Source organism: Sinocyclocheilus grahami, unplaced genomic scaffold (assembly GCF_001515645.1).
Source record: "Sinocyclocheilus grahami isolate Dianchi unplaced genomic scaffold, SAMN03320097.WGS_v1.1 scaffold1342.1, whole genome shotgun sequence".
Classification (NCBI taxonomy): Eukaryota; Metazoa; Chordata; class Actinopteri; order Cypriniformes; family Cyprinidae; genus Sinocyclocheilus; species Sinocyclocheilus grahami.
The window spans coordinates 17,076-39,019 of NW_015506521.1; the positions used below are offsets into that span (position 1 = coordinate 17,076).

Below are 21,944 nucleotides of genomic sequence, written 5' to 3' on the forward strand. Positions count from 1 at the left end.
TTATTAGACATGCGCGAGTCTGTTATTATTAGTGTGCAAATAAACAAACCGTGTCTGTGTGCTCTCTGATACTAGCACATTTCTAGCTTTTTACACTAGGTTTTTTTTAGTGCTTTTTACACTAACACATTTCAGTGTGCTCGCATGTCTGGCAAGTGTTTTATAATGGACACTCGCTGAATAAATGTGTTTTCATAGCAGTTTGCAATGGTCAGTGGTGTTTATATGGGCATCAACACTCACTCTGACAGAGGAACTATTCACTGGTGAAGCTGCCTTCAGAACGCCACATTCGACACATGTTTTTATTTGCTTTTTAATTTGTGTTTTATTATGTTTAATAATTCTAAATGGATCCATATATATTTAGTGTCAATGTAAACCTGTCGGCAAACAGCGACACATGCAGATCCGCTTTAAACCTGCGTGTCAAATACTGAACTATTAGTTTCCTCCGGAATTATTTTGCAGACGTACTGCAGTGATGTTGTGTAACGTCTGTTTATGTCCGTGTTTAAACAATTGAAAGGACTTCTCATGAACAAATGGGGCATTAAACATGTATACATAATGTTGTCTAGAATTTAATATCTGAATATCATCTAATGAGTCCCGATGGTGAAAAGAAAACAGAGGAGAGTTTTGCACTATGTGAAAGAGGGGAGCCTGATGAAGTTAAAGTCGTTCCTTCGTAAACACAAGGACCTGGAGCTGAACTTCACGCAGGGGAAGAAGCACAGAAGCCCCCTACACATTGCCTGTTCGCACGGGAATGATGCAGTTCTCAGACTGCTGCTGAAACACGGAGCAGACCCCCTTCAACCCGACAGAAATGGAGACACACCGCTACATCAGGCCGCAAAAAGAGCCCTCAAACATGGCAAAAGAGGTAAGAGACCGTGTAATATCAACAAACTCTTTCTCCGATTAAACTGTTTTTAATACTGTTCACCTTATTCCTCGCAGCTTATGATGATCTGGTGGTGCCATTGCGAAAAAACTGTCCAGAAGCCATGGATATTTCTAATAAAGCAGGAGTTATGCATCTTGAAATTCATGTTATGTTTCATATTAATTTAACTGAAACAGGGGAACGTCAAAAATGAATCCTATGTTGATCCAGAGCAGCAATGGAGAGAGAAGCTGTTAGGCGAATGCCAGGATGAGTTTTTTGAGACGTTCGGACAGTATGATGGTAAGCTTGAACATTTTGCACTATTATTATTATATTTTTGGAATAGCTGGTTATTCTAAACATTATAGTCCATTGTAAAATAATACATAGATGGATCTGTGGCCTGTAGCACGAAGCGTTGCATCAACAGTTGCAGAGTTAGTTTTGAGTTGACAAAACCTAACAAACCCAACCCGGTTTAGATCGGGATCAGCTGTCGCACAACGCTCGGTATAAACATCCTCTGTCAACTCAGGTTTGATCCTGAGTTTGTGAGGCGCGTGAACCTGAAAATGTGACGCATGCGGCAATCAGCCAATCACATGCAACATGGAAGTTTGTGAAGGCAGCTACTGACTATATCAATGCAAGTGAATCAACTGAATTTAAATAATTTATATCACAAGGAGCCAAAAAAATAAGAACAATCTTTATTTACTGAACCTTGTATTTATATTTATAGCCTATAAATTTAAATGCTAACTTTAATATTAATTGTTAACTCATATAATTAATTATATGGATATATTATATGAATTATACATAATTATAATCTATAAAATGTAAATATAAAAAACAATTAGCAGCAAAAGATTTGTCTCTAAAATTTGATCATTATAAACTTTAATTTGTAGTGAGAGATAAAGGGGAATGTGTACTATTGTATACTTTATACTATTGCTATACTATACATTATACTGTTGCGTTAGATATATGTTATTTTGCTCAGAGCTGATTGGTCCAGCTTTGGTTTGCGATCTCTAACTCTAATAAAACCTGCTCTGGAGCAGGGTAGCCGTGTAGCGTAAGTTACAATGGTGACGAAACCCACTCAAAACCCCCCAAAAAACGTATTATACATATTTTCATTATACTGTAAATACATGTGTGTGTACATTATCTTAATTGGTTCAATATTTTAGTTTTTATACATGAAACTTAATTAAAAAAAATTGTAAACAAATATTATGAATTACCATTAGTAGTTATTACTATTTATTCATTAAGTTTCTGGAGATTCACACTGCTTGAGATTTTACATCCTGCTGAAATTAAGTCACAAATGTCTACAGCGGTCCTCTCGATGATATCTCTTCCTGTTTTGTGTTGTTTTTTTCATTGCACTACATAACATTTCGTAGACAGAAGATTTTCAAATATTAATAAGCAGTGAAGCGGTTTTAATAATTGTTTTTCTAAGAAACAGTAATAAACAATTTTGAAGCTTTTTTTCTTCTCCCTGATATTTTTTTAACTTCATGGCCCTCATTATATATAATCCTATATATAAAATAATCTATATTGAGATCTATAAGATATAATTTATTACAGAAATTAGAAAACATGCTCATCGTAGACAAGGTGTATTCAAATCAATGTATGTATAAATTGCATTTTTTGTGTATTTTTTAATAAAATTTATCAAATATTAGCAACATTTTTAACTATTTAATTACTTACTTTAATTATTATTATTTTTAATGAGTGCCATTGATCATTATGTAGTCTCATGTATTCAGACCCTTGACTACAGCATTCAGCAATCAGATTCCTGCTTGCCAGATCAATAAAGTGAGCAATATGCATCAGTGTCAGTGTATCGTCCAAAGCTGAGGCTACAGTATATTGTATGAATATGTCCTGTTTGCTCCAAATGACTTTTTATGGGATGATAAAGATGAGGTAGACTTCAGAGACTGGGCAGATCGGATCAGACGGGAGTATTTTGCCAAGCAACGGGCCAAAGAACAGAGGGAAGCAGCTTCTCCGGGTCAGAAGAGGTCGAAGCGGCGGAAGGAGACGGAGGAGGATGAGAGGAGTCGGAGGGAGCTGCGAGCTCCTAACCCTCAGTTTAATTTAAGAATCGAGATTGTTAAAAAAATTTTTTGGGGACATCTAAATTTACCTTAAAGGGAGACTGGGCAGATCGGATCAGACAGGAGTATTTTGCCAAGCAACGGGCCAAAGAACAGAGGGAAGCAGCTTCTCCGGGTCAGAAGAGGTCGAAGCGGCGGAAGGAGACGGAGGAGGATGAGAGGAGTCGGAGGGAGCTGCGAGCTCCTAACCCTCAGTTTAATTTAAGAATCGAGATTGTTAAAAAAATTTTTTGGGGACATCTAAATTTACCTTAAAGCCTCTCTTCTCTGATATTTTCTTTGCTGTAGTTGCAGTCGGCCCTATATAAATCAGAGGTTTTGCTCTCTTTTTGTTTTAACTTATTATACTAATTATCAGATGATAAGAAGAAGAATTACTGAGTTGGTTGAAAACCCTGAGTATAAATTCATTTTAACATTCATGATACTCTCATGCTCCACTTGATGATGGGTTCCCAACCTGTTTTGTAAGCTGAATAATTATGGCCTAAATAACTGCTGAGATTTTAAGTAAACATGGTGAATTTATCATCTTCATATGCACCTTTATAAAATATGATTTCTATTGTTATTTTTTTGTATTCTTAAGCGATGTGAAGTGATTAGGGCTGGGCTACATTCATCAATCCTGTCAGGCGTGTTGCACATACTGCATGTAGTATAAAGAAACGTTACTTTTGGATGCTCTTTTTTTCATGACAGTTAGGCTTTTTCTGAGTATCTGCATTTGCTTTGAGAAGAACATTTAACTAAAACCAAAGTAAGTCAATTTATGGTGCTCTACATAAATGTACTAGCATAAATATAGGATGAGGGGGAGTTATATGACGTCACTGTCACATCAGGACCATTACAATCTGATTGTATCTGCTGTAACTTGTTCTGTTGAAAATATTATATTTCACTGCGAGTTGGTGTTTATTATTTAAGAACCGTTAACAAAGTCTTGTTTTGGCCTATAAATCTTCTAATTTTCAGGCATTTAAACAAAGGACAGGCAGATGGCCTGCCCCTGGTCTGGTAGAAAACTGCACAGAATATATTAAATGATGATGTGGTTGCCAGATTGCAGAAAAACGCTTACCAGACAAACTTGTTTTCTTAGCAATAAAGACATTTAGGATTTATAGTTTAGGGTATTATTATTGTTATTAGATCTGTTACATACATTTTCTTACTCAATTTTATAGCAATCATATATAATTTTAAATGAACCTTTATTTTATTTACAGCCACTGCAACATATACAAAAATGACTGAGTGGATCTGAAGCAGATAAAATATTTGCAAGCCATGGGTTCGTTATGGATTTGTAGAATAACGGTTCTTGTTGTTTGAAATTATGCTGGCATTTCATAATTAAGTCATCATAATTGTATTAAATATAGTCACACTTAATGGAAGATGGAGTGATTTAACAGACTAAATAAAATAAAAAAAACAATGAAATTATTAAATACATGAAGAAATGTTGACATAAAAGTACAATGAAATAAATAAGGTAAGAAATACACGTATTTTCATTTATTGGTATACATTTATTTAAGTTATATTAATGTCATTATATTTCATTTTTAAATCACTCACTCCATAGACAAGGAAGCTAATTGCAGAAAGTGAAAAGGTGAAGTTGTGAATGTGTTTAGTAAGATAACTATTTTGCTAAATGGTCGGTCGTCTCTCATAAATGCACATTATCATATACTAATATATATCATATGTTTATGCTATGTTTGAACTATTTTTCAAATATTTCTTTTTGTAAGTTAAAAAATGTGTTAAATAGAAGAAGGGGGATTTGCCAGCAAAGTACCTGGCAACCCATGGGCGCAATCTGCACACCGGCAAGGTCTGTGCTTCACGGGAGTGATCTTTTTATAATGCGATCCATTCAAACGCCAAGACTTCGTTGTATACCAAATAAAAAAAACAATGAAATTATTAAATACATGAAGAAATGTTGACATAAAAGTACAATGAAATAAATAAGGTAAGAAATACACGTATTTTCATTTATTGGTATACATTTATTTAAGTTATATTAATGTCATTATATTTCATTTTTAAACCACTCACTCCATTAGACAAGGAAGCTAATTGCAGAAAGTGAAAAGATGAAGTTGTGAATGTGTTTAGTAAGATAACTATTTTGCTAAATGGTCGGTCGTCTCTCATAAATGCACATTATCATATACTAATATATATCATATGTTTATGCTATGTTTGAACTATTTTTCAAATATTTCTTTTTGTAAGTTAAAAAATGTGTTAAAAAGAAGAAGGGGGATTTGCCAGCAAAGTACCTGGCAACCCATGGGCGCAATCTGCACACCGGCAAGGTCTGTGCTTCACGGGAGTGATCTTTTTATAATGCGATCCATTCAAACGCCAAGACTTCGTTGTATACGTACGTTTTTAAGGCTGGATAGCGTTTAGTTGTTTGTTTGGCAACCTCCCTTCAATCGCCTTTAATCTCTTACGTTATTTCTGTCGTTTCAATGGCAAGACGGCTATTAAAGGTACAGACGCCTATCGATTATTATTGTCCAGCCTGCTAGATAAGACGCGGTGTTGCATCAGAGTTACATCTGCAGTTTCATTTGTAGTATTTGCATGATAATGCTAAGAATATTCACTAGGTTGCTAAAAATAGCTTTTCTAGGTTAATGATTTTCGGGACAGTTTAATCTCATCCCAATCACAATCTTCAATAATTCAGAATGCGCGCTAACGAGCATCATCTTTTAGTCAAACGGAAATGCATTGAGATTGAATTTTTGTGTTGAACACTTGACGCTCGCGGCAGGTTGGTCGTGCTGTAGTATTAAAGTGAATCGCAAAGGCCAGAGGCGGACTGAGGGATCCAGGTGGCTGAGAGAGGAGAGAGGAGATGGGCTTTCGGAGTGAGGAGATGTGCTTGGCGCAGCTGTTCCTGCAGTCCGGTTCGGCGTACGACTGCATCAGCGAACTCGGAGAGATGGGACTGGTCGAATTTCGAGATGTAAGTTTGGTTTGGCCTCACCGGGTGTGTATCAAGTCCTAGTGAGCTACCTAGCTAGACAGCATTTCTGGGACATCACAGGCGCGTTCCGAATCAGCGATGCTGCGTGCACCTGATGCCCCCAAAATGCTGTCTATGTAGATTTTGAGCCACAGCCTGAATTCTCAGAACAGACAGATTGGAATAAATTGACCGTAAATTATCGGCATTACTTGGCAACCCATGCTGCTTTGCTGCATGGAAAGTGTCGCTTATAGGTGTGAAACGGATTTAATTAAATGCATGTTGAAGTGTGCACATTTTGGCCTGGTCACACAGTGAGGCTGATGTCCTGGTTAACGCTGAGCTGGATCAATTGCTTGCAAAAAAGCAAAAGTCTGCTTAAAAGCCCGTGTTTTCTATTCACCCTGAGGTTGTTTGACACTCATTAACAACTTCATGTAGGCCCTGTGTTGGTTGCGTGTGACCTACTGTTAGGTTGGCGTCAGTAATCGAATTTTTTGGGGAATAAAATGAAATTTTGCTAGTTCTTTTATTATGCATGCCGCTTGTTACATTTTAAATGAATGCATAATGGTGATCAGTCAACAGGTCCTAAGCAATGCTGTTGTTGTTAACTAAAACTATTAAAAATCATTATCAACTTTAGTGAACCTAGAATAAAATAAAATATAAATATGAGTTGAAAAGCTTTAATGAAAATTAGAAATGTTGCATTGGCAACTCACTGAAATAATAATAACAAAAAAAGTTTGTTCAAGCACTAGTTACCTACACTAAAACTGAAATAAATATAAACCAAAATTATTTAGAAATATTGAATATTAAATATTGAAAAAGCACATAACAAAATTAGTAAAACATCAACTAAAATTGCAAATAAAAGCTCATAAAAATACTGATAATATTATGTAAATAATACTAAAATAACACTGGTCCTAAGATATACACTTTCCCTTATGCATTTGTATGAATTTTGACTTAAAGTGTCCATTTTGATTGTTTAATAACTTGAGAATTTTTTCATTCCAAAAATGAATTATTACTCATCTTCATGTTGATCTAAACTCATATGGCTTATTTTCCTCTGTACAATACAATAAAAAAAAAACTTATTCAGTATGGTCAAGTGAATGAGAATTGGGGCTATAATAAATAGATAGATAAATGTAAAAAAAAATTAAAGTACATATTAATCTTCTGATAGCTTTGTGTGAGGAAACATTCCAACATGTAAGATATTATGCAGTGAACATCTTAGCTTATCTTGTTTAATATCTGAAGTAATCATTCTTTCGAGTCTGATCTTTTCAACTAATTCACTGATGCGGTTCAAAACTGGTCTGAATGATTCGTTCACATATCTATCTGATCCTGTTCTCAGGTTCAGCTCACTGATCTGGATCTGGTTGACTAACACCTCACTGGCGTGGAAGACAAAATTATCATATGATTTCAGAAGAATTGAAATAGAGTGCATGGGTCATGTAAACCAGTTTTATGATGATTTTATGTTGAATTTTACATGAGGAAATGAACCCAAGCGGACCCGATTAATTTATCCAAGCCGACCCGATTATTATGCAATGCTGAAATCTCAACAATGACTAAATATCATCTGATTAATGTAATGGCCAAAGCCTTGTATTGTTGCCTCTAGATTTTAATATGTTGTTGTGTCAAACATATGTCATACTCTGATGACCTGTTCCAGCTCAACCCCAGCGTGAGCTCCTTCCAGCGCCGCTTCGTCAGTGAGATCAAGAGATGTGAGGAGATGGAGAGGATTCTGGGTAAGAGATCTTTATTAAACATTCTGTAAATTTGAGGTCAAGCCTAAACCTCTCCTGCTGAGGATATTTGAAATTCTAAATCTGTCTTTAATGGTACTATTATTTATGTATTTTTTAAGAAATCAAGAAAAAAAATATTTTTTTTGCAATATATTTCTGTTTTAGTCTTAAAAGTGTTTTGCACAGGCCATAAAGTGAGAATCAAAAGATCAAAGCACAGAATATACTATTTTTGTACATTAGAACAGACTTTGTTCAGAATTTGGCTTTTTTGATGTGATTGCATAATGTTTATCTAATAAAACAGTGAATGTTTTTGTGTGTTCTTGGATCAGTGCTTAAAACTCAAGTTCTTTGTTTCCATCACCTGTAGGGTATCTGCTGAGGGAAATCAGGAAGGCTAATCTTGCAGTGCCAGAGGCTGAAATCCCTCCTGTTGCTCCTGCACCCAAAAATGTCTTGGAGATCATGGTAGGTGCTGAGATGTACTGACATTAGCTGCTTTAATAGACAAGGTCAGTGTGCCAAACAGGCTTTTTCTAGTTCCCATAAATAGTGTCTGAGTTCTCTTTAATGAAAATTAAATATGATAATTTTAAATTAATCCATACCATAGCACCATATAACACCGTAGCAACCTTCTAGAAACAGCCTAACAAGCACTCAGAACACCATCAGCTGGAAACCACCCAGGACACTCAGTGTTACAGCATTATAGACACAGTTACATTTACTGTGTTTTAGCGGATTTTCACTGGCAAAATCCAGGAATTCCAAAAGGGATTCACACAAACAAGAATTTAGTGTGAGGGGTGAAAGATTTCCCCACAGAGATTTCGCAGTGGGTTCAAGTTGGTCACACACTTCTGTGTGTGTTGTGCTTCATACATTGCAACCAAGCGGCAACCTCCCGCTCTCTCTCGTGAAGCCAACAAGTGACTTAAACTGTAATTCATCAACTGGCCGCTAGAGACTCTCTCAATCCCATAGACTCCCCATTTTAAAATGCCCAACTTTACAGCAGAAAAAAACATGTTTACAGCCTGGTTCAAAAAATGATTTTGGTCTATATAGCTAATTTTGCCCTTCATGACAACTGTGAGGGGGGGGATTTTTTTTATAACTCATCCATTTAAATTATATTAAGCCTTAAAGTTCTGCATAATTAAGGGAGTGGCCACTTGAGTGACAGGTGGATTGCCGCTGCTGTCACCACCGTCGAGCTAGGTGGGCCCACTTCAGCAATCAGCTCCCGCCTCTTTGTCCATTTTCGATTATCCGGGAGTGACGCACGGTGACGCGCTGCCAAGATGGCGACGGCCCGCTCCGCCCACTTTGAGTTTAAAAAACGCTCTTCAGAAATCTACGGGTGACGTCACAGACACTACGTCCATGTTTTTATACAGTCTATGATTGCAACACTATAAACCTCATGCGTCTGAGAAACCAGAGTTTTGTCTTTGAACTTCTGTTTTTACTGTAGCTCTATAGCATCACTGTTGAAAAGTAATTTGCTGCCGAAGTGGATGTATTTATTGTAGAGTTAACGAAAGTTCAACGCTGAACTTTCAATGCTGCGCCCCCTAGGGGGCACATTGGGGAATGCAGCCTACATGACCGGTGTCTGAAGCACGTGTGAAACAACGCCAATCTATTGGCCCACCTGGCCCATGACGTCATAGGCGGGATGCTCGGAAGTATAAAAGGGCACCTGCTGAATACGTCATCCTCTTTGCTGTCTTCAGGAGCTGTCTGTTTGAAGTGCGTGTGAGAGACCAAGGCAGGTGAGCGGTGTGGAAAGTGTGTGCCTCCGTTCCAGAGGTTTCTGGCACATGAGGATGCGCACGATCTATCTGTCATCTGTTTTTGGTCAGGACCTTGCGCGTTCAGTGCTCGAGGGCTCTGAACGCGCTCATTGTGAGTGTCATCCAATGAGAAGCTCCATTCGCGTTTGTCCCTCTTCTCGAGAGATGAGTGACGAGCATTTGTGTCTCGCGGTTCGGGTCCCACTGTTGCCGAGGCATGGCGAATATTCGGATCACGGGATTCGAGAGGGTTGAGATGCCCTTTTTGGGTTATCGGATCCCACGAATAGCGCTCGAGTCAAGCAGCGACTTGGGGAATGTGTGCCTCCATGTTTGGATTCTAACACTCGAGGGCATGTTCTGCTTTCGCGTTTGTCTCGGCGAAAGAGCACGCGCATTCAGACTTACGCACTCATTGTGATGAGTCACGATGTCTAGGCTCCGCTCGCATTTGTTCCTATTCCTGAGGGATACGGAGCAGAACGTTTGTGTCTCACGACCCGGTTCTGCCATTGCCAAGGCACAGTTATCTCAACTAGCGGTCAATTCTTTGATCTGCGGCATCCGCACACCCTCTCTATATGGTTGTCAGATCCCACGGATATTGTTGGGTTGTTATGACGATGAAGTGTATGCACAGAGTCATTTCAGCCCTGATCCTGCGAGATCGTGGGCGGAGCTATATTCAGCTCGGCTGTGCCTCTCTAATATGCATGTTAATGTGTGTGGAGAGCCTCGCTGGTTGTGAATATATTTAAATATCCTGTGGACAGAGGCTTGCGAGCAGGGTTTTCAGCACCTAGAGTGGTTATGGGGAATATCTTTTTGCACTGGAATATGGCGGTCTGAGGGCAGATATATTCTAGCCTAGATTTGATAACTAGGTTTAGGAATCTGCTATTCGAGGATAGCTGTGTTCCAGCACGGAGACCGCTTCCCTTTTAGGGTTTTTAGATTGTGGTCTCTGTGAGCCCCTTGCCTGGACTGTGCTGTCTCCCCTTCGGGGTTTTAAATAGATGGCCCACTTCCGTGGCCTGGGCAATCTTCAGCCTTATCTGAGAGAACTGCTATTCGAGGATAGCTGTGTCCAGCTCTCTTGTGCGATGGTTACTGCTTACATCAGGCTTGATCTCGGACTATGATGTTTGTGTTCACTCTTTAGTGAATCATTTACTGATGGTCTGGATCTCCTTCTTCTGAGATCTTGGTCAATAGCACGGTGCTTTGCTAGCCTACTGTGGGACTGACACGGATTGGGGACCTCCTTAATATAGCTTTCTGAGGGTGGTTGTATTCCAGCCATTGTTTTTGGCAGGACAGGCTTATTTGAATACAGCTGTCTGTGGCTAGCTGTGTTCTACTGCAATTGTGGTGAGCCCGCTCATGGAGTGGGCCCCTTTTTCCTAGAGCCTGCCCTTTTTCCTGAGGATAGTTATGTGCTAGCTCAGTGATCGCTCCCCTGCTTAGGGTTTTAAGTAGGGGTCTCTTGAGCCCTTACCTAAACATTGCTGTCTCCCCTCTTTGATTATAAGTAGACAGCTCACATTTTTTGGTCTGGATAGTTTCAGTCGGTTCCCCTTCTGGTAGCCCTTCCCAGGTACATAGCTATCTGAGGATCTGTGTGCTAGCTCAGTGGCTGCTCCCCTTCCTAGGGTTTTTAAGTGGCGGTCTCTTTGAGCCCTTGCCTAGACAGTGCTATCTCCCCTGCTAGGATAGTGGGTAGATAGCCCACTCTCTGTGGTCTGGGCAACTCTGCAGGAAGGCTATCTATGCTAGCTGTGTATTGTTTACTTGGGACTGACACGGTTTGGGGTCCTCCTTAGTATAGCCATCTGAGGGTGGTTATATTCTGGCCACTGTGATGGCAGGACGGGCTTACCTGAATAGAGCTATCTGAGGCTAGCTGTGCAATACTGCAGTTGTGGTGAGCACTCTCATGGAGTGGTCCCCTTTCCTAGAGCCCTTGCCTAGACAGTGCTATCTCCGCTAGGGTAGTAAGTAGATAGCCCACTTTATGTGGTCTGGGCAGCTGTGTAGGAAGGCTATCTAGGCTCTGACACGGATTGGGGACCTCCTTGGTATAGCCATCTGAGGGTGGTTATATTCCAGCCATTGGTATGGCGGGTTGGGCTTACCTGAATACAGCTGTCTGAGGCTAGCTGTGTTCCATTGTGGTTGAGGTGAGCCCTCTTATGGAGGGGTCCCTTTACCTACAGCCTAGCTATCGGAGGATAGCTATGTGTTAGCTCAGTGATTGCTCCCCTGCTTAGGGTTTTAAGTAGCAGTGTTTTGAGCCCTTACCTGGACAGTGCTGTCTCCCCTTCCTAGTGTCTTTAAGTAGTGGTCTCCTTGAGCCCTCGCCTAGATAGCCTATCTCCCCTGCTAGGGTTGTAAGTAGATAGCCCACTCTTTATGGTCTGGGCAGCCTCATAGGAGGGTTTACCTGGTTATTTAGTAGCCGTGCGGGACTAGCTGTTGATAGCTCAGTGATTGCTCCCCTTCTTAGGGTTTTTAAGTAGCGGTCTCCTTGAGCCCTTACCTAGACAATGCTGTCTCCCCTGCTAAGGTTGCAAGTAGACAGCCCACTCTTTGTGGTCTGGGAAGTTTCAGACGGTCCCCCTTCTGGTAGCCCTTCCTAGGTGCACAGCTATCTGAGGATATCTGTGTGCTAGCTCAGTGACTGCCCCCCTTTTTAGGGTCTTTAAGTAGCGGTCTCTTTGAGCCCTTGCTAGACAGTGCTATCTCCCCTGCTAGGGTAGTAAGTAGATGGCCCACTCTCTGTGGTCTGGGCAGCTCCGTAGGAAGGCTATCTTGGCTATGTTATTCTGGTCCACAAGCCTTCATAAGACCGTAGGGCCATAGCTATCTGAGGATAGCTGTGTTCTAGCTCAGCAGCTACTCTCTTTACCTGGGATTTAAGTAGCATCTTTTGAGCTCCTCTAGTGGCTTTCTAGTTGGCCTCCTCAGTGGTCTTGTGTATCCAGGCTAGTTCTGCTCACATAGCATAGCTTTCTGAGGATAGCTGTGTTCTTAACTTGGATGGGATGTTCCCCTTGATCTATTTGGGTTCCCCCGTTTCTGCCAAGTTGCGTGAGCGGCCCGTGGCGTCAGTGGCATGGCCCCTTTCTGAGGAAAGGCTTTGTTTGTGTCTGTCGCTTCCTTGGTGCTCTCCTACCAGGTGGACAGGCATGCGCCTCGGCATGGCGTGATTGGATTTCGTTCCCCAATGCGCCCCCTAGGCGTTAAGTTCCCTAGAAGGGGACCGTCTCGAGTTACGCATGTAACCATGGTTCCCCCGAGAGGGAACGAGACACTGCGCCCCCTTGCCATGCCTTCGGCCTGCCTGTCTATGTCTCCTTCAGACAGCTAAAGTGGATGACGTATTCAGCAGGTGCCCTTTTATACTTCCGGGCATCCCGCCTATGACGCCATGGGCCAGGTGGGTCAATAGATTGGCATTGTTTCACACGTGCTTCAGACACCGGTCATGCAGGCTGAAATACAAACAGGAAGACAACAAGCACAGAAAAGGGGCGTGGCTACATAAGGTCTATTCTATTGACTATTGAAATTTTAACAAAATTGTGTTAATGTGATCATGTGTAAAGTTGTGGTCACATTTACCGTTGCTCTGAGAAATTTCATGGGTGAAATACAGTCATTTGAATAAGAATCCATTCATTTGTTAAGTGTACGCAAGGACAAAACATTTCCCTGCACAGATTTCGTAGGTTTTTCACACAAATTTGCCGCATTGAGCAGCAGAAAGCTGCCTGATTTGAAAGTGATTTCTGTGTGGGTTGCGCTTCATACATCGCTACATTATTGACAATTGATAGTGGAACTTTTCTGCAACAACAACAGTAAATGTAGAGCAGCAGAGTACTGTTTATGTTGCTTTACGGAATTTTATAGACAAAATCTAGTAATTTCAATACGAATCTGTGCAAGTTCACATAAGGGCGAAGCATTTCTCTACACAGTTTTCACAAGTTAAATTTGGCTTTAAATTTGGACATCGCTACACTATTGACAATGGACGTTTTTATTGTGGGTGCAAATTTTACCGACATTTCACACCTTTTTATTGTGAGTGTAAGTTTCTCTAATGTGATGCTCCTTGAAAAATTACAGCAAGTATTACATCACATAGCAGATGTTTATGTGTAAAGGGTATTGAAGATTATAGACCCCTAAACGAGAAGAAAATTCCCTCCCATGCAGTTTTATTCCATTACAGTGTGTATGGCTTAATGGCCATGTGCTCTGTGGTTTCTGGTAATTGATTGTATATGAGAGCTGCAGTTCTCCGTGTCAAGACCCAAGCTGGTAATTGCCCGTGTCAAGTTGGCTAGAGTGATTGATTGTGTACAATGTTGGAGAGAAAGCTTTCTGTGAATGGGGGAATTGATTATGCATGGTGTATTCATCATGTGTGGCTTTCTGCTGTGTGCTTCATAGTAGTACACTCATGATACCTCATGGCATTTTTAATGTTAAGTATTGTTTTGGGTAATTATGAGTTTTATTGACTATTGTGTGTCTCGTTTTGAAGGCATTTATAAATATTGAATGTGTAAGTGTGATATGTTTTAACATCACTGATGGAAGGTCATGGGCTGTTGTCAGGAGCAACTGCAGAGGCTGGAGGTGGAGCTCAGTGAGGTGGCCAAGAATAAAGAGAAGCTCCAGCGGAACCTGCTGGAACTGACGGAGTACACGCACATGCTGAGAATCACACACACGTTCATGCACAGCCGCTCCAGGGTGAGCTGCCATTCCCCAGCATTAATGTGACTGGTTTAGTGACTTAAACTACTGTCATTGTGAGAGTATCATGAGCAGACACAGCAAAGCTTTGGTACTCTGAGAGTCACATGACATTTATGATGTTTATGATGGAGAAACATACAAGCCTAATTTACTGTGACCAGATCAGCTTGGATCAAATCCTATCTTTGTCTTATTTGCCACAGTTAGCTTTCTTTTATGTACAAATGTGAGGGCTAACCAGTGGTGGTTCCATTATCTATAAAGTAGCATGCCAGATATCTTATAAATATCTGAAATGTAAAATTGGCAAAATTATTTTAATAAATAATTAAAAATGACATTTTTATTTAGTATTTTCTCAAATATTTGATATAATAAAATTTAAAAGCAATGAGCTGAAGAAAAATTGCTAAAATGTAGAACTTAATTATAAATTTGGAACTTTATTATTTTAATAACGCATATTGTGTAAAACAATGATTTCTTTTATATTTTACAAAATGTACTAAAATGTAATATAATACAATTTGAAAACAAATGACTTGAACAAAAATTGCTAGCATTTTTAAAATAAACAAACTATTTTTGTCTTATTATATAATACAGTTTATTAAAAGTGTGAGATGCACAAAATTGCTTAACACATTTTAATAAGTAACTAAAATGATTTGTTTTACACAATATTTTCTGTAATATTTGACAAAATCCAATAAAATATGATCTAATACAATTTAAAAGCAAATTAAAATAACCGAGATCTTTAACATTAAAAAAAAATAAAAAAGATATATTTTTTCATTTTATTATATTTTTCTTATAAACTTTATTGTTCTTATTTGAATTTAGATATGTATAAATATATTACATTTAATATATATTGTTACATTGTGTAATGAACACAATCATCCATTTTTTTATCAGTCAAACGGACACATTTATCAGCTAATACTAATAATTTAAAATGGCCAAATTGCGGCTGATTAATTGATTTAGCTTGTATATTCGTCAATCACATATTAATAAGTAATGTTAAAATAAACCTTCTGTTTTAGGGAGATGATTACTATCTGTAGCTCTCAGATATTTGTTAAATCTTAATTGATTATGTGAATGTGGATGTGTGTGTTTAGCATGAAGCCCTGGGCCCTCAGTATGAAGAGTTCCCGTCTCTGGAGACTGAATCAGTGACAGGCTGCACCAGCATGCAGAGACTGGGCGCCAAACTCGGGTGAGTCACAAAGAGGCTCTCACTCCACACACTGCGGAGATCTTACGTCTTTTAAACAGATCAGTGTGTCTCAGTCTACATCCACACCGCTGTGATGGGGCCTTGTGTTTTACGTGCGCGTGATGTTTGTGTTTCAGGTTTATCTCAGGGTTGATTCAGCGGGTGAAGGTGGAGGCGTTTGAGCGCATGCTCTGGCGGGTCTGTAAGGGTTACACCATCCTCAGCTACGCAGAAGTGGACGAGAGCCTGGCTGATCTTGACACGGTATGCACACTTTGTTTGTAAATGAGATCCACCAACAAAGTGCTTTTTAATGGCTGTAGTTATATTCAAATGGCTTGGTTTAACAGAATATGCTGCATGGTGTGAACATGCCTCTGTGTTTGTTTCACAGTTTTAGATCATACCCGTCTGTCGCAGCTACAGTGTGCTAATGTATTCAGAGTGATGATTCTGTTTGTTTACGGAGGCTCGTCTTTATGTGCTTCAGGGGGAGATCAATAAGAATGTTGTGTTCCTCATCTCCTTTTGGGGCGACCAGATTGGGCAGAAGGTTCAAAAAATTTGTGACTGGTGAGTGAAGACCTTAATGGATACTGGATTCTTTTTATTTTAAGTTTTTAGGGCCGTTCAGACACATTCACGTTTGTGCATATTTTCTGCACTATTTGTTAGTTGTTGGCCTTTGTACACATAAATCAGGCAGAATGTAAGTTTGAATGCAAGAATGCACCTTTTTTTGTCTATTTTTATTCACATTTATATTTAACTTGGCATTAATATAATATTTAACACGATACTAAACATGTTAGGCCTGTCAATTAAACAATTCATTTTAATTGAGTAATTACATTTAAGTAATTATTTTTAAAAAATGATGTTATTAAAAACATTAAAGCATTGGAGGATTTATCAATTTAGTTCTAAATTATATTCAAATTAAACTCGTATAGTGATTTCAATACACTTTTTCTTTAAAGGGGTCATATGATGCTTTTTTTAAAGATCATTATTTTGTGTATTTGGTGTAACAGAATATGTTGACATGCTTTAATGTTCAAAAAACATAATTTTTCAAATACTGTATATTATTTTAGGTCCTCTATGTCCCACCTCTCTCAAACGCTTAGTTTTCTACAAAGTCCCTCCTTCCGACAAGCGCAGTCTGCTCTGATTGGCCAGCTGACCCAGTGCATTGTGATTGGCCGAACACCGCAAGCACTTGTCGGAAATGTAACGCCCCTTACCATAATCGCGAGCTTCATCTTTCAAAATAAATGTAAAGACCGAGCCCGAAAGGGGAACAGAGTCGCGACAGACACAGTGATGAAGCTGGTATGTGTTTGTGACCCTCTCTCTCTCTCTCTCTCTCTCTCTCTCTCACATTTTGGCGACTTTTACTGGCAAATAAAAGGTGATATCTGGGTGCGGGGTTACACTGAGTTTATTAAAAAATATACTAAAAATGCAGTCTTATATGCAACGACTAGAATTCAGATCTTCTGATAAGAACATGTTTTAAATTTCTGAATTAAAATTAATTTTGATTTTTTTTTGTGGCATCGAGTATGAAATTTTATGGTGATTCAACTGTCCTGATATTATAATGAAGAAAAATGCCTGTTGCTTGGCATAATCTTTCATTATTGTTTCTTAGAAGAAGAAGAAAAAACAAATCTGATTTGTTTGTTTATATTTAAAAAACTTTTGTCTGCTAAAAAACAAGTCATGTGGTGCAAGTTCAACCAACATGCAGAAGAAAACAGGTCAAAAGTCTCTTAAAATATCAGATAATTTTTATGGCAAGGCAAGGTTAGTTCAGGTTGTAAAATATCATATCAGTCAAATATCGTTTACATTTTTAATTATTTTTATTATAAAGAAAATACCTATTTTTTTTATTTGACATTTTTAGATTTATTTTTCTGTATTTTTTATTTAAATTTAATTTTATTTAATTTAAAACTTTTCTTGAAAAATAATAACTTGGCACATGTGTTTTTAAGTTATGTCCAGGATCTTTTCTGCATCATGAACACTGACCCAATTTGTCAATGAACCAAAAATTTATGAAATGACTCACGATTATATGGCGGCTTATGGCTTATCGCATGAAACACTGGAAACAGTAAGGTGCTATGGAATGGCCAAAGAGAGCGTTTTGAAGTATATTCCCACTAACCATTATTGAGAAAAATGAAAGTATTTTGCAGATGGAATACGTGTTCTGTCCCTAAGTCTGTCTCCAGCACATGGGATTTTGCTTTATGATTTTCACAGTTACCACTGTCATCTCTACCCCCACCCTGAAACAGATGAGGAAAGGGCCGATGTGATGGACAGCTTGAGGACACGCATCCATGACTTACAAAATGTACGTCTTCTGCTTTCCCGGTTGTCTTCAGGGTCTCCTTAGGGGTTTGATTATTGGATGCTGTTGGTTTGTCCTCTTCAAAATAATGCTGACGTTACCGCATTCACTGGAGGACTGGCATAATTATTTGATCCTGCTATTTCATAATTAAAGCATTAATGAAGCGATCTTTGCGCATTAGGTTTTGCACCGCACTGAGGATTACTTGAAGCAGGTCTTGCATAAGGCGTCCGAGTCAGCGCACTCATGGGTGCTGCAAGTGAAGAAGATGAAAGCCATATATCACATCCTTAACCTCTGCAGCTTTGACGTCACCAACAAGTGTCTCATCGCTGAAGTGTGGTGTCCGGTCAGCGACCTGGCGAACCTGAGGCGGACTTTGGAGGAGGGCTCAGTGAGTAAAATAGTTCTCATGCCACGGTAGTCTGCTTTTATCCAACCTGTTGACGTATGAGAAGCAATTAAGAAGTTTTAATGTGCCTATTAGACAATTACACAATCTGAGATAAGTGCTGTAACTGTAGCATCTTTAAGAAGAATAGTTCACCCAAAAATGAAATGTACTTGCCCTCAGGCCATCTAAGATGTAGAAGAATTTCTTTCTTCATCAGAAACAGATTTGGAGAAATGTTGCATTACATCACTTGTTCACCAGTGAATCCTCTGCAGTGAATGGGTGCCGTCAGAATGAGAGTCCAGACAGCTGATAAAAACATCACGACAATCCACAAGTAATCCACACCACTCCAGTCCATCAGTGAATGTCTATTAACTTCAAAACGTTGCTTCCAGCAAGTCCTCTATAATTTTGCTTTCTTAGTTGAAAAAGGCGTCTCGTCTGAATCAGGAGAGAAATATGTTGGTGGACTTTGATGTGAGAGGACAACAGGGGATGGACTTTTCCACTGGAGGAAGCATTATTATGGATTATGGACTGGATATTTTGACAAGAAGCAACGGTTTAAAGCAAAAATGTCTTTATGATGGATTTGTTTCTTACAAAAATACAGCTTTTCACTTCCTAAGATAATTGATGGACTGGAGTGGTATGGATCCTCTGTGGATTATTGTGATGCTTTTATCAGCTGTTTGGACTCTCATTCTGACGGCACCCATTCACTGCAGAGGATCCATTGCTGAGCAAGTGATGTAATGCTACATTTCTCCAAATATGGCCCGAGGGCGAGTTAATTTTTTTAAGCAAATTTTCATTTTTGGGAGATTTATTCCTTTAATTTTCTTTAATAGAGAAAAGGTGATGCCACTGTCCCTTCCTTCGTGAACCGTATCCCAAGCAGTGACACTCCGCCGACACTTTTGAGGAGCAACAAGTTTACCTCAGGCTTCCAGAGTATAGTGGAAGCGTATGGAGTGGGCGACTATAGGGAGGCCAGCCCGGGTGAGTGCAGAACACCAACTATTATTTACAACCTTAATTGAGAAGCTGCATGGCTTACACTGGGAAGTAAAGCAATAGTTCACCCAAAAAAGAAAATTCTGTCATCATTTGCTCACCCACATGTTGTTCCAAAACTGTAAGACTTTCATCTGTGGAGCACAAAAAAAAAGATAATTTGAAGAATGTTCATGCTGCTCTTTTCAGTACAGTAAAAGCATATAGTGACTAGTGGCCGTCAGGCTCCATATGGTTCGCCATACACTACCATTTAAAAATACAGTAAAAACAGATATTGTGAAATATTATTCGAATTTAAAAGAACTTTTTTTCGAATATGTTTTCATGTGATTTATTCCTGTGATTTAAAGCTCCATTACTCCAGTCTTCAGTGTCACATGATCCTTCAGAAATCATTATAATATGATGATTTTATGCTCAAGTCATTTATTATTATTATTATTATCAATTTTGAAAATGGTTTTACTGCTTAATATTAAGAATTTTCAGATTGTTAATGTGTTTTTTTTATTTCCTTCCCTCACAGCTCCTTATACCATTATTACCTTTCCCTTCCTGTTTGCGGTGATGTTTGGAGATCTTGGTCATGGTTCAGTCATGACGCTCTTTGCTTTGTGGATGGTGTTGACTGAGAAGGACCACAAGCGGAGACGACCAGGAAATCAGGTCAGAGTTGTAACTAAATTTAATTATTGAAAGTAATTGCAATTAGCTTTGGTCTATTGTTTGGCACCCATGCCTAAAATTAACACTCGCCAAGTGCCAAATGTGAGTAAAAATCAGCTTTGGCGAGTATATGAAACCGTGTCAGTCGCCAGATGGCCGGTAACATTTTTATAAATTCTAACAGTGCAATGTTGTGAGAACATAAACGTGAACAAATGTGAACAACACTCCGTACAGTTGACGGGTCAGTGCTGCTTCATCACAAAAGTGTAAGCCTTTGCAATGTAAATATTCAAGAGCTAGAACACACGAAACATCCGAAGCCCCGGCCTGAAAGCTGCGTCTTGAGCTCTGCTTCCTTCCTGCTCTTGAACGGAGAAAAATGCCCATCTCAGTGAGTATCATAGTAAAGTAATTGGTTCTTAAGTGAACATGAACAGCTTTTTTTCCGTGGCTGGTAAAAAATATTTCTGGCCTGTAAATTTCCTTAAGTCACCGACCATTGGCAGGTCTGGCAAAAAGTTAGTTTTAGGCCCTGCTAACATGCATTGAGTTGTTGTAATAATACAGGCGATGCCAGTACAAATGTGTCTTTTGTTGTTTACAATTAAATGTTTGTCTCTGTTCAGGTCTGGACGACCTTTTTTGATGGGCGATACATCATACTGATGATGGGATTATTCTCCATATACACTGGACTCATTTATAATGACTGTTTCTCCAAATCCCTCAACATCTTTGGCTCAGCCTGGAGCGTCAAGGCCATGTTCACCAAGCAGGAGTGGACGTAAGACACAAAACGCACTTTTTAGGGCCCAAGCACTGATATAGCGCCACCAGCTTGCAGCAGGAAGTGTGGCACTAAAAAATAATTTTTTCAATCCTTTTATATTTACCTATTTAAATGCCATTGCTTCCCCGTCATAGTGTTTGGGCCCGTCATTTCAGCTTGCAGCTATATTTCCATTTTTATTTCATTTAAGGATCCGTGTACAATAATCATACAAATCATTGCACGCTTTCCTTACTCTGACACAGAAATGAAACTCTACAGACAAATGCTTTACTCACCTTGGATCCCAACGTTTCCGGTGTTTTCTCTGGACCTTATCCACTGGGCATTGATCCAGTGAGTACACTCTCTCTGAAGATTTATGAATGGGTGGAAGCCACATGCTGAAATAATACATTACGGCTCAGAGTAATTCACTGATATTGGTTTCAGAGCTCTTAATTTGTGGTGTTCGATTGACCTGTAGATTTGGAACATGGCCGTGAATCGCCTGACTTTCCTCAACTCCTACAAGATGAAGATGTCTGTGATCATTGGAGTCATCCACATGAGCTTTGGGGTGGTGCTCAGTGTCTTCAACCACTTGTGAGTGAGCATCAGATTATTTATGTCTTGGTATGCGTGTAATAGTAAAGGATCAATTAATAATTATTACACGAATAAGTGATTTAGCACAAGGTTTTCAAACGGGTCTGAGGATCACAAGGCAGTGTTATTTTAGTATTATTGAGATACTGTTTTAGTTTTTTCAATAGTATAGTTTTTATTAGGGCTGCACGATAAATCGCATGCGATGTTTAACGTGCATCTTATCAGTAAAGCCGGTTCTGTAATCAGCGGTAAATCTCCATCACGTGCGTGCTTTCACATTGAGCAGCAGCATTAACTACACAGAGCCGTTGTTCACTGACGTGCGCAAAACCAAATCGCGCGAATATGAACGTGCTTTTGCGCAGCTGGTCAGTGAACAACGGCTCTGTGTAGTTAATGCTGCTCAATGTGAAAGCACGCACGTGATGGAGATTTACCGCTGATTACAGAAC

The 21,944-nt window shown here is 39.2% G+C and overlaps 2 protein-coding genes across 7 annotated transcripts in view; both read left to right on the plus strand.

Moving 5' to 3' along the window:
• The first annotated feature begins 468 nt into the window (after positions 1 to 468).
• On the plus strand, positions 469 to 5,411 carry LOC107569388 (NF-kappa-B inhibitor-like protein 1). The gene is made up of 5 exons (XM_016255465.1): positions 469 to 889; positions 967 to 1,058; positions 1,090 to 1,195; positions 4,838 to 4,900; positions 5,308 to 5,411. Exons 1-5 carry the CDS (start codon positions 616 to 618, stop codon positions 5,409 to 5,411), a joined length of 639 nt encoding a protein of 212 aa, XP_016110951.1. The 5' UTR covers positions 469 to 615.
• Positions 5,372 to 21,944, plus strand: part of LOC107569397 (V-type proton ATPase 116 kDa subunit a-like) — a 22,589-nt gene continuing 6,016 nt past the window's right edge. For 4 of the 6 annotated variants that reach the window (XM_016255479.1, XM_016255482.1, XM_016255483.1 and 1 more), the window contains exons 1-14: positions 5,377 to 6,052; positions 7,767 to 7,845; positions 8,219 to 8,316; positions 14,280 to 14,417; positions 15,554 to 15,651; positions 15,789 to 15,915; positions 16,142 to 16,224; positions 17,932 to 18,025; positions 18,207 to 18,419; positions 19,274 to 19,424; positions 19,969 to 20,108; positions 20,738 to 20,895; positions 21,147 to 21,237; positions 21,368 to 21,486. In XM_016255479.1, the coding sequence (XP_016110965.1) occupies positions 5,942 to 6,052; positions 7,767 to 7,845; positions 8,219 to 8,316; positions 14,280 to 14,417; positions 15,554 to 15,651; positions 15,789 to 15,915; positions 16,142 to 16,224; positions 17,932 to 18,025; positions 18,207 to 18,419; positions 19,274 to 19,424; positions 19,969 to 20,108; positions 20,738 to 20,895; positions 21,147 to 21,237; positions 21,368 to 21,486 (1,700 nt within the window). In that variant the 5' untranslated portion in view covers positions 5,377 to 5,941. Of the gene's footprint in view, positions 6,053 to 7,766; positions 7,846 to 8,218; positions 8,317 to 14,279; positions 14,418 to 15,553; positions 15,652 to 15,788; positions 15,916 to 16,141; positions 16,225 to 17,931; positions 18,026 to 18,206; positions 18,420 to 19,273; positions 19,425 to 19,968; positions 20,109 to 20,737; positions 20,896 to 21,146; positions 21,238 to 21,367; positions 21,487 to 21,944 lie in introns of all 6 variants that reach the window. The other 2 variants (XM_016255481.1, XM_016255480.1) reach the window with 2 other exon arrangements.

What these genes read in the sequence shown, in the direction of transcription:
- LOC107569388 (XM_016255465.1), top strand. Translation starts at nt 616, where the DNA reads ATGGTGAAAAGAAAACAGAGGAGAGTTTTGCACTATGTGAAAGAGGGG. An exon ending in CCTCAAACATGGCAAAAGAG is followed by an intron (nt 890 to 966) that starts GTAAGAGACCGT and finishes TATTCCTCGCAG; the next exon opens with CTTATGATGATCTGGTGGTG. An exon ending in GCAATCTGCACACCGGCAAG is followed by an intron (nt 4,901 to 5,307) that starts GTCTGTGCTTCA and finishes TCTTTTTGTAAG; the next exon opens with TTAAAAAATGTGTTAAAAAG.